This window comes from Anabrus simplex, chromosome 6 (genome assembly GCF_040414725.1).
Source record: "Anabrus simplex isolate iqAnaSimp1 chromosome 6, ASM4041472v1, whole genome shotgun sequence".
NCBI lineage: Eukaryota > Metazoa > Arthropoda > Insecta > Orthoptera > Tettigoniidae > Anabrus > Anabrus simplex.
The window spans coordinates 83,046,782-83,059,931 of record NC_090270.1 but is presented as its reverse complement, the minus strand read 5'-3'; the positions used below and the strand labels follow the sequence as shown (position 1 = coordinate 83,059,931).

At 37.3% G+C, this 13,150-nt stretch overlaps 1 protein-coding gene across 3 annotated transcripts in view; it reads right to left on the bottom strand.

Annotated features, from left to right (window-relative positions):
• LOC136876126 (oxidized purine nucleoside triphosphate hydrolase) overlaps nucleotides 1-13,150 on the bottom strand; it is a 131,071-nt gene that overhangs the window by 51,813 nt on the left and 66,108 nt on the right. For all 3 annotated transcript variants that reach the window (XM_067149815.2, XM_067149817.2, XM_067149816.2), the window contains exon 2: nucleotides 7,172-7,263. In XM_067149815.2, coding sequence (XP_067005916.2) covers nucleotides 7,172-7,246 — 75 coding nt within the window. In that variant the 5' untranslated portion in view covers nucleotides 7,247-7,263. The remainder of the gene's footprint in view (nucleotides 1-7,171; nucleotides 7,264-13,150) is intronic.

The window sequence follows — 13,150 nt, the reverse complement described above, 5'->3', positions numbered from 1 at the left end:
GCATGTGAGGAGTAAGAAAAGGCACATCAGACATTGAAGTAAGTATTTCATGGTTTCTTCTTCGCTGTATTCACATTTGATGTCACCATCTATGTAACCCCATCTTACAAACTGATATGCATATAGTTTGTGGTTAGCTTCCCCACTGCAATCCGACCAATTTAAGCAACAGGTTATTTCGTGTAGAAAATTTCATTTTGCAATTCATGCACTGCTTCTTAAATGTGAGGGTTTTGTCACAGGTCTGTAGTTCAATACTTGATCAAGCTATTTTGAGTTTACAATGCACTTCCGTATTTCTTACGTAAAGGCCACACACCCAAATCTTTGCAGGGTTATGTCTTAGGTAGTTTGCACTGTAATAACTTGACAGGTATTCAAGGGAAGTAGACAAGATTTATTTTCACACTTTCAAACACTGTGATCTGTGTGGCCAGGGCAAGGTCGTGTGGAACTTAAAAATACTGACTAATCATTTGTAGAAACACTGAACGGTTATTAAAACTGAGAGGACTTTTCCTCTTATTAAAAAGTTACAAACTGAATTTTCATCACGTTTACCATCATACCATTGTCTGTTGTCCATCTCACAATATTGTCTAGATTCCTTTGCAGTTGCTCACAATCCTGCAACTCGCTCATTATTCTATACAGTATAACATCATCCGCAAATAGCCTTATCTGTGATTTCAGTCCCTTACTCATATCATTTATATGTATAAGAAAACACAGGTCCTATAATACTGCCCTGTGGGATCCCACTCATAATCATTACAAGATCAGAAAACACTTCATCTAATCTAATTATCTGAGTTTTATTTTCTATAAATGCAGCCACTCATTCAACCACTTTTTAGTCTAATAGCCCTCATTTTCATCAGTAATCTCCCATGATCTACCTTATCAAAAGCTTTGGATAGGTCAATGGCAATACGGTCTATTTGACCTCCTGAATCTAAAATATCTGTTACATTTTGCTGGGATTCTACAAGTTGAGCTTCACTGGAATAACTTTTCCTAAACCTGAACTGCCTTCTATCAAGCCAGTTAGTAATTCTGCAAACATGTCTAATACAATCACAACGAATGCTTTCCCAGCACGCCTAGCTGACTGACCTGTAATTCCAGAAAGGACATTCCAGTAATCATTAATAAAACAAGAGAATTGTATATGTGACAAAAGCAGAAGTATTCAGTCAGGAGTATGTAAAGGTAGATGGATATAAGGATAATATCCAGATAGATGAGGCGACTAATACTAGCTTACTAACTGATACTAACTACAGTCGAACCTCTCTTCTGCGGACAGAAAAGTGTCCGTTACGAGAGGTGTACGCTAAAACAAGGTTGTAAAAATAAATCAAACATTTTAACATCAAAGAACATCCACCTTTAATATACTCATACATCTTTATTTTGATTATTCTAAATAATTTATGCTAAATATGTGTCTGGGAGATATTACCAGTGATTTTACAGCCTTTACATTCATTACAGCTTCGGGAAGTAGTCATTCAGCTGGGTTTACAAATTTAGCACATTTTTCTTTACTGCAAATTCTCGAAAAGGGAATAACAACCCACCGCGACACACATTCTTTATTCAATTAACCTCAACTTTCAGATTATTTGCAATTTTTCGTGCTTTTTCTTGCAACATTGGCCTACTCACTCACAGTTTCTGTGCTCGAAAACATTCGAATCACTCATACACCGCAATGTTCACTTCCGCGAAAACTGACTCCAACTTTGTCTTCATTCCTACCTGACCTTGGCCTTCTTAGTGACAATATTAATTATGAATAGAATGATGCAAGATAAGCTGGAAAATCCCTTGGAAACTCGTGAGTTAACAGTCACTTGTAGCATTCCCGGGCAACTAAACATCTCAGAATGTACACTAATGAGAACAAAAGACAACCTTAACGAAATATTTAAAAGAGCTCTGTACAGGACAATTAACTTCAAGGCTTCTTCAGCATACACCTTTCTTTCTGTTTTCCTTTCGCACAAAATAGTACAAACATTCAAAACTAATTCCCGCATGTTTTCAGAATGATATTAAGATAAATCCCTGTGCAAAGAAAGTGTCCTGGAACGCGTAAAGTGTCCGCTTAAGACAAGGGGACGAGACTAATTGCGATGTCCACTGTCTTTAATTCGAGATGTCCGCTTAAATGAGGCTTATTCAACACGTGTCTTATGCAAAATAAAATTGGTTCCGTGGAAAAATGTCCGTATGACGAAGTGTCTGCCAAATAAAGGTGTCCGTTAGGGCACGTTCGACTGTACTTTATATTTGTTACCCTTTCCCTTGTACAATGGTGCTACTATTGCAATTCTCTATTCATTTGATATCGCTCCTTCATGCAAATAGTAATCAAATACCGTAAGTATTTTAGATTTGGTACTATATCTCAACCCGTTGCCTTTTAATATATCCCCAGAAATCTTATCAATCCCAGCTGCCTTTCCAGGTTCCAACTTTTGTATCTTTTTTTAAAACGTCTATTACCGTAGATAAAATTCAGTAATATGCTAGTATCAGTTGCCTTCTCTATCCTTACATCATCTACCTTTACATACTGCTGACTGAATACTTCTGCTTTTGTCACATATACAATTCTCTTGTTTTATTTATGATTACTGGAATGTCTTTTCTCGAACCTGTTTCTGCCTTAACGTATCTATACCCATACATATCCTTCCATCGCTCCCTAAAATTCTTATGGCTGTCAGTTATGTATGTTTGCCATCATGTTATCCTTAGCTGTCTTTTTTGCTAAATTAAATTCCTAGAAAACTCCTTCAATCTTTCCTTACTCCTGGAATCATTCCTCCTCCTTAATCTCTTTATTTCCCTGTATAATGTAGTGGGTCCTTACCATTCCTTACCACTTTCAAAGGTACATACCTGTTTGCTTTAAACCCATCCCATAGGCTGTTTACATTTTTATTTACCATTTTCCACTGATCGTAATTGCTTTTTAGATATTCCCCATGCCTCTCTTATCAACTATATGGTATTGCTTAATAGTCCTACTTTCAGAAAATTCCTTTCTACCACATTTATTTTTAACTATGACAAGGACAGCTTCATGATCACTTTTATCAGCACTGCGTCTAGAATATTTTCCCCTGTAGTTGGTTACATCACTTTCTGATTCAGCTGTCTTTTTCATATTAATTTATTCAGCATTTGTTGGTCATGCTTTCTGTCGTTTAGATCACCCGCTACAATAATGTTACTTTCTGTGTTGTTTCCCCACATAGCTGATTATCGTATCAAATAGTTCTGCATCAGCATCAGCACCAGGTCTGTACACACCAAAAACATAAAGTTGCCTATTATGTTTAGAGATAAGTCTTACATCTAGAATTTCATGTTTCTCGTCCTTACCTTTTTCGTAGCTAATTAATTTTTCTCTCACCAGTACGAACACTCCCCCTCCTATCATTCCTAACTTTTATTTACGGCAAATACACCAGTTCCGTGACAAAATTTCCACATCCATAATATCACTTCTCAGCCATGATTCAATTCCTATTACAATATCTGGTTTCTGGTTAATATATATATATCATATTACTATCCAGAGAGATAGAAACATAAAAAGGATTAACACAATGACAGGTCAGTGTGGGAAGAGAGAGAGAGAGAAAGAAATAGAAAGAACAAAAAATCAAGGACAGTCTCCAAATCTTCATACACTGTTGTCTTCAAATACACCGACTCTTTCTAAAACAATCCCAATTCTTCTAAAAATTTCTCAGCCCCTGATGAGCTTGTTTCTGCTTCCCAGGTCATCAGGAGGATGGGCTTCAACAATCATTAAGGGACCATCTTGGAAGATCTTCAGTCTTGATGTGAGAAGAAGAAAGCCAGACAAACTTTAATAAAGATTGAGAACTGCTAGTTACAGTTAAAAGGAATATTATCATCTACAGTTTATCACATAAGGGAAGAGTAACAGAGTACAGAAGAATATCATGGCTACAGAACATAAACAAGGCAAGTTACTGTCTACAATCCTGTAACACACAGCAACCAATCGGACAGTTGGATATGAATACGAAGCAGCATTACAGGTCTAATTTTATACTGTTTCAATATAATCCTAATCAGGGATATTTATAAATATCCCTTTAGATATTACTGTTGGTCCTACATCATTTTAGTCGTCTGAGGTATCGAGGTCCATCCCAGTAAATATAAGTCTACTTATTTATACAGGGTGGTCATGAAGTAAAAGGCAAATGTTTGATTAAGTTTAATTATGTTATTATGTAGGTGAACTATGCTCTTTTGTATTTTGTGAGTCTTTGTTTACTTCTGCATCTGTCTTTTGTTGCTGTACAATGTTAGGAAAAAAAAAATGGCAGAAGGGAGATCAACTCTGGAGAAACAAGTGCAAAGTATTTGATCTTATTCTGTGTCAAAAAGTGCCACTGAGGTTAGATGCCAAATGACAGAACTGCATGGACCTCCAGTTCCGTCCCCCTGTGGGCGGGGGTGGTAGAAATAACACCGAAGGTATCCCCTGCCTGTCGTAAGTTGCAACTAAAAGGGGCCCCAGGCGCTCTGAACTTGGGAGCATGGGTTGGCGACCACAGGCCACTTAACTGAGTTCTGGCATTGATTCCACTTTCTTGCACCAGGCTCCTCACTTTCATCAATCATATCCGATCTCCCTTGGTCAACTTTTGTTCTTTTGCAACCCCGAGAGTATTAGAGCATTCGAGTTCTAGGGAGTGTTATTTTCACACCTTTCATGGCCCTTGTCTTTCCTTGACAGGAACCTTCATTTTTTGAAGTTCCAGATCTGTTCCATTTTCTCTCTGATTAGTGTTACTTGTACTTCCTCTTCTAACAATAATCACTACCACCACCTCCAGTTCCAAAAGTGTATACAATTATTTGGATAAACATGCTGTTCAATGAAACAGGAAGTGTTTATTATTCATAGAAGCCAGGACATCCCGGATCAGTTTGTACGCAACAGAATCAAGAATGTGTGGCTGAGGAATTAGCAGTCTCCTCACAAACTGAAGTCGCAATGGCACTAGGTATCAACAAGTGAACCACTGCTCAAACTATCATGACTGACTTGAAACTGTGCTCTTACAGACCGAGGCTATTACATTCCCTAAACAAAGATGATTTTCATTGGTGCCTTCAATTTGCTGATACCTGGAGCAGATGTTGGAAGATGATCCTGACTTGGGACAGCACTGTTAACCCTTTTGCTTTCAAGCTCTCAGCTGATGGATGTGTGAAAACTGTCAGCCATATTTACCTCACTATGCACACATACTTCTTTTAAAATTACATGGAAGGCACACAACTAATGATACCAAAATGAGTGTTTGTAAACTTATAGAGTATATATCACTTATTATAACTGCAAGAAGGATAGAATTTTTAACAAATATGGAAAAAAGTTACAAGTTTCTGATTTTGAAAGTTTTGAAGTAATTCTGAGAAGTGGTGTTTCACTGCACAAGTTTGTGATTGACATTATTACAAAGGTTATATTATTGTTTACTAGCATGGTAAATATCAAGATTCTATGTGTGTTAGATCCAAGGATAGATTAAAATGTGCAAAGTGATGTATAACTGAAAAAAGTTAGCAATTTATGCATAAAATACTCATTTCTTACTGGAGGTGCTGGATTATTATCATCATCGCCATCTACACTTTCTGATTCGGACAAAGAAATATCATCACTAGAATACAAGTTATTCCGTGATATCATCGTCAGGTAAAAGAACTCTCTTCGCCATGTCGCATGCGATAAATAACTAGGCCTAACCTACATGATTTATATCCGACTATATTTAACACTTCACTAACAATACGCACCTAATTACCTAATTGAAATAATGAACTAGCAAGTAAACTAAGTACAATACATTTGATACTGCTTAATTTCACTATATAATCAGCATCATCAACATAAATAGAGAGAAATGCTCACGTTTGCCGCCAACCACAACGTAAATAAGGCACTAAACTCCAGTGAGAATGGGAGAACATGTTTTAAACTCTAAGAATATCGATAAATACAGATAGTCAGCAGTTCCTGCGGAATGTAACACGAGATAAAACTGTGCTCTTCTTATTCTGTGCAAAATGCTGCTATCTGGCATGTAAATAACGAAATAATAACAATAAAAGCCGGTAACAATGGATTGTTACCATAACAGTTTTCGTAAGAACTGTGGGTGCCAATAGATCATTATCTTGAAAGCATAAGGGTTAATACAAACTTGACCATATCTGGAACAACACATCGTTTGGTCCGATGAGGCCAAATTTCATGTCAGGATCTGTTAACAGACATAACTGTGTTTCTGGCAAAGCAAAAACCGAACTGTTACCATTCAGCAAAATTACCTATCTCTGGGAGTTACGGTGCGAGTGGGCATGACATACCAGGGCTTAAGTGGGCCTTTCTTTTTTGATCAGAATAACACAGGAGAAACGTACCTGGAACTGCTGCAAACTGATGTCGGTCCACTCTTACTGGCATGGATTGACCTGGAACTCTTGTGGTGGTAGCAAGACGGATTTCCACTGTGGGACGAGAATGGCTTGAAGAATGGTGGTTTTGACGTCGGGCTCATACTGAATGGCCTCCAAGATCTCCCAGCCTAAAACCACTAGATTTTCTTCTCTGAGGGTATTTAAGGGATAAAATGGGCAAGAATGCTCATCAGCAGCAGGGTATATATTGAGGATTTTATATTAATTTCCAATGAGTTTTGCAAAAAGACATGAGAAAACATCAAACGAAGACCTCAAAAGCATGCACTGACTTGAATGGAGCTCAAGTTGATAACTATGTTGAAAATTGATAAATATAATGTTTTTTAAATTAAAATAATATATAATTCTTGGTTGTTATAAACACTTTACATTTTTTTTATTGCCCCTTACTTCGCTGTCACCCTGTACAATCTATTTATCCCCGATATCTATGGCTTCTGCAACTGACGTTGAAGACCAGCTACACTGCATTTCATGAATGCTGTACACTCTTCTAACACTCATACTGTCCTTTGTTTAGTCAATCTTCCTTACTACAGATCAAACCAGTGTAATGATCTAACATATTTCTCAAGGTTTGCGCATTTGATCAATAGTGCACACACTGAAAACCACTCACCTCATCAGTAATCTCTTCCTCCTCCTCCTCCTCTTCCTTCATTGGTAGGCTTACAATAAGTGGTGGGCCTTTCATTTCTTAATTTCCAGTAACTAAAGAACAATGGAAAATAAAAATAAAGAATAAGTCAAACTTATTAAATGTCAAAAAACATTCCTTAACCTTTTGGGACTAAGGGAAACAAATGTCCCCTACAGAAACTATTAATTTTCCTCGCTTTTGACACACATGTCCCCTACAGAAACTATTAATTTTCCTCACTTACTGTGAAAGAATGGAATGTTTTTTTATTTCCAGTCAATGATGTTTGTAAGTACAATTACATTTTCACTATCAAATACCAGTGACAAAAAATAATAGAAACTTAAACTTCCCTTTTCAGCTAATATCATATCATTTCATTAATTCATACTTTAATAATTTACAATATTTATTCTAAATGGCTCTATAATCTCATTATTTATTCTCTAAAAGTATATCCTTTAGATTTACAAGAAGATAGTAACAAAACACATTTTCACAGTTTTGGGGCAAAAATGTATGTGAGGTAATTATGTCCCTGTGGTCCATAAGAGAACGTAGTTGGTATTACTGCCCAAAACCATTATTTTTTGTTTTTATTTATATACGTGAAGACCATGTGTTTATTGTTGCACCAGCTGATGTGCCCATGCTTCACCACGGAATGAGCAGACCACAGACAGCTATGAACACTCCCTTGCCGTATTCCGTTAAGTATGTACACTGCTCATTCCAATCAGCGCCTCAAAGTGGGGAATGAATAGCTGGAATATGATGAACCAGTGTGTTACATACCAATCGTTATCAGAAAATTTATGAACCAGAGGAATGGTGTACTAAAAAAAAAAAAAAAAACTATAGAACTCCCCAGCTATTTCTCACCAATATTCACGTAGGCTGTTTTACTCAGCATGCAGGCGTAATCCCATCTATCGAAGATGAATAGCAGCAGAAGAGACAAAGTACATCACAACAAACAATGATTAATGTAATGTTATTGTTGATCAATTTCATGAGCTTTCGATTATTATAGGCCTTCACATTTAGTTTTCTTCCAACTCTGTGATATTAGGGTATCTAATGTAAAAAGATTCCTTCATGACTCTCTCTGGTCTTATTCTTCAAGCAATCGTTATTCTTGAGGGGGTCGTTCCTTTACAATTTTTTTCTCATTTTTATAATCAACTTCACAAATGTTCTTGTCGATATGGATCAATGACCACACGGTTTTACACCTTAAGACAATCATGGCAAAAACCATCACCAGTTAACACGTTTGAACAATTATTTCCATATTAGCAATGCTCGGCGTTAATATAGACTAAGTAACAACAGTCTAAATTCTTGAATTCTGTTATCAAAGTCGGTACGGTATAACTGTATCTCTATAACGTTTCTCATGTAGTAACCAATAACACAGGTACTTTAAAATAAATTTTAGGCCTCTTCCTCTAAACTACCATTTCATGCAGTTTGTATAAAATAATTTATAACCTAGACTGTAGCACCTTATTCCCAGACTTAACATACTGATTTTTATTCAATTCTCTCCAACCATTTTCTCGTTGCTCGGCGCTGATATTGACTTAGCAACAAAAATCAAAATTCATGAATTTTTCAGTGCGTTAAAAATGTATAATGCATAAATGATCGTAAATTTAAGTCTACATAACTTTCGTTATATAGTATAATCAATAAGACCACTAATAACACAGATATTTGAGAATTACATTTTAGGCCTTCCCCTGAACTACTATTTCACTTAGTGTGAATAAACTTATTTATAGCCTAGATTGTAGTGGCTCATTCCCCAACTTTACATACCGATTTTCATTAAATTCTGCTCACCCATTTTCTCGTGTTGCCTATACGTACAGACACATATGAAGGAAAATTAAAAAGTGCGTTTCCTTCTTACTGTGGACGTGACTGGTACAGAAAAACCATTCTTTTTAAATTCTGAGCAAGGTACAAACAAAACTCTTATTTTGTATATATATATATATAGACTGCTGTGCATTGCTGTAGCTATTGATGGTGCTGAGTGTTCTAAAATGACTTCTGAAAGACCGTTTTTGATAAATGAAACAGAGATTTCTACACTGACAGCAGATACAACTGATGAAGAGGACTGTATGCTTTTATCACAAGTTGGACAGTAGGTTATAACTGAAAAGCCTAATATAGACATCTTAAACATAGCAGTATTCTTTACAATCAACTTCTGAAGGAACATTCATGGAATAAAACTACTCTTGAATATCGATAGCTGGTTGCTAAAGGACTTATTGGAGAGTACACTAGTTGAACAGAGATCGCTCTCCAAACACAATTAAAAAAAAAAAAAAAAAAAAAAAAGAGAGAAATATGTGTGTTTCAGGAAAACCGGAGCATATAGTAATGAGAGGACCAGCCCAACATAGATGTGCGCAATGTGATAAGAGCAAAGTTGAAAACCGTTCAAATAAGTTGTGTGAAGTGTGTAACATGCATTTGTGCTTTACAAATGATAGCACAACTGCTTTAAAATGTTTCATGTAGTACAATGAACTTGAATTTCCTCCCTTGGAAGAAGTTATACAAACATAATGTCTTGGTACTTTGATGGACAAACTGTATAACCGTAGACAAATTGAAATATTTACAGTATGTACTTTCATACAGATACTTGGCTGTTTCAAAGTTAATCCAAACATTAATATCTTTTAAAATATAGCTTATGGAACAACAGTATATGGTAGCCTAACAATGTCTTATTCATAATCACAGTTTACATTTTTTAAAAATGTAGGGAAAATCAAGGTCCCTTATGAACCATAGGGACACAGGTGTACCATACAATTCTAATTAGTCTAATCACACCAGCTTAAAATAAATGCATGTGATGTTTATTAGAGACCATAAAGATGTACAGTATGCTACCAAATAACAAAGAACTCTGTCACAGTTCTTATGCTGGCAAAAGGGTTAATGGGAAATTATGTGGTTCTCAAACAGGAAATGGTAGTGAGAGCAGTGGTCAGTTTATAACCATGGACCGGTATATCAACGTATGGGAGATGGCTGCAAAATTCCTTCTGTTCGTTCCTTCCTCCACCTGTGTTCTGCGTTCTCCCTTAAAATTTACCAGGTGAAACACTGGTTCAGGGGAGCAAAAATCATATTCTGCTATTTTTTTTTTTTAAATGCTATTTGTTTGGGATGGTTCATGGTGTGGGTTACTGTAGTCACGTCCTAGTTCATGAACCATGGGCAACGGCTGAGTGGCTTAGTAAGTGGTCCTGAGAGTCGGGATACCAGCTGCTATGAAATGGGAGTGGGCATCTCGGACATATTCTGAGTCATGGCCCTCCTTGTGCTCACGCGACTAGGACTATACAATCCACCGGTGGTCCCTAACCCTTTAGAGGAGAGATCCTCGCTTGGACTATGTGTAAGTAGGGTAGCATCCTGCTTCATGAATTTACCAAGCTCAGAACATTTTAAGCAAGCCTCGACCTATGGGAGTAACCGAGTCCCACTCCCATTTGACAGGCTAGGGACTCCTTGGAAACAACTTGGCAAACGAAATGGAATTCGATGGCGAATAATCAATATTAATGGGGCTCATGGAAGAAAGAAAGTAGAACTGGCTGAGTCAGCAAAGAGGATGCAACTGGATGTGCTAGGAGTAAGTGACATTCGGGTAAGGGGAGATAATGAGGAAGAGACAGGAGATTATAAAGTGTACTTGACGGGTGTTAGAAAGGGAAGGCCAGAGTATGGAGTAGGGTTGTTTATCAGGAATACCACTGCACGCAACATAGTTTCTGTTAGGCACGTAAATAAGCAAATGATGTGGGTAGATTTGGAAGTTGGAGGAATTAGGATGAGAATTGTCTCAGTGTATTCACCATGTGAGGGTGCAGATGACGAAGTTGACAAGTTTTATGAAGCACTGAGTGACATCGTGGTCAGGGTCAACAGCAAGGATAGAATAATGCTAATAGGCGATTTCAATGTGAGAGTTGGAAATAGAACTGAAGGATACGGAAGGGTGGTTGGTAAATGGTAAATGTGGGGAAGATATGGAAGCTAATGGGAATGGGAAGCGTTTGCTGGACTTCGGTGCTAGTATGGGTTTAGCAGTTACGAATACATTCTTCAAGCATGAGGCTATTCACCGCTACACGTGGGAGGCTAGGGGTACCAGATCCATAACAGACTTCGAATTCAGGAAATCTGTAAGGAATGTACGAGTTTTCCGGGGATTTTTCGATGATACAGACCACTATCAGATCTGTAGTGAAATAAGTATCTCTAGGCCTAGGGTAGAGAATGTGAAATCTGTCTGCAAACGAATAAGGGTAGAAAATCTTCAGGACGAGGAAATTAGACAAAAGTACATGGTTATGATTAGTGAGAAGTTTCGAACAGTAGACAGTAAGCAGGTTCAGGATATAGAAAGTGTTACCTCTACAACAGTGGGGTAACACCAAACAAGGCACAAAACACAGAAGGGGAAGGTAAGAGTACAATACACAATATCAGCAAACACTACACACTCGGAAAAACAGTACCTAGTATTACTCGGATCTCCAACAAAACATGTACGAAATATCAGTAGGGCCAACTAGTGAACAACAAACTGGGAAGATGAAAAGGCTGGGAAACTACCAAAGGCATGGACATGGCTTAGATAGCGGATTCCGAAATGAATCACCGTGATCCTTAGTTTTTTTTAAAATATTATTTACAAGATAATTTTACAAATACATTCCAAGTTATGAGCTATAAGTTCAGTGATATACATAGGTTATTCGTAGCAGTGTAAATTCAAATTACAAATCAACTGTACATTCAGTTACCAATGCAGTAGTACAATGCAATTTACAGGTTATCCAAAACCTAGCGTACCTCAAGTGATACAGAACTACCAGAGGAAACCCCCAATGTTAAACTACAATATACATATTTTAGTGAAACAAGAAACGGGAATGCCTCGGAAACAAACAGGTAAGTCCAGCTGAAAAACTAAGGCGTCATAAGTAACTAATTTGGTGAATCTAGGCGAGGTTAGGGCAGACTCCTGTATGAAAAGCAAATCGGAACATTACGGAAATTTTAGCAGGAAAGGAATTCAAGAATGCTTACCCGAGGAGTGCGCCATCCCGGAAACCGGGGAACGTCAACCAGATAGGCTGTTCGCAGACAGATAAACCGAGACCGATAGAATTCAGGATACAGAATTAATTCGAACACTGCCTCGCTCACTATATATAGGAATTACTGGCCTTGGAGGCAGCCAATCAGCGTGCATGTGTTCCCTATCGCCACCTAGACTCACCAATCACAACCTTACTTTCGATCGCGAACTTTGACTAACATTCTAGAATACGCATGATCGCGAAAGTCGTATTTTTTCCAGAATAGACAGAACACACTTTCTAGAACACATACCAACAAAGTAACACACCCTGTACAAAAGTTATGTAACTTTCTGGATCTTTCCAGGAACTATAGACAGAATTCTACTATTTACAAATGCCTATGTTACAACATTATACAGTACAGGTTAGGTCAATAAAAATAAAACATCATATCGTAGTCCACCTGTAACAGAAAGTGAATGGGTGGCATACAGGGATACTGTAGTAGAAACAGCAAGGGAATGCCTAGGAACAACTGTGTGTAAAGACGGGAAAGGCAAACATCTTGGTGAAATGATGAAGTGAGAGCAGCTTGTAAACGTAAAAAGGCTTTTTGTTACTTCAACAGCCTAAGTTTACCTGCAAACTTTGATGTAATTCATGCTATATTTAAAAGAAATATTGTCCACTTGATAGGAAATAGTGAAAGCTGGTTATAGCCTTCAATTCCAAACAGCATGGTTCACCTTGATGGTTATAATGTCCATTGCAGAGTAAAAAAAAAAAAAAAAGAGGTAACTTAAATCAGGAGAAATTTGGCAGCGAATCA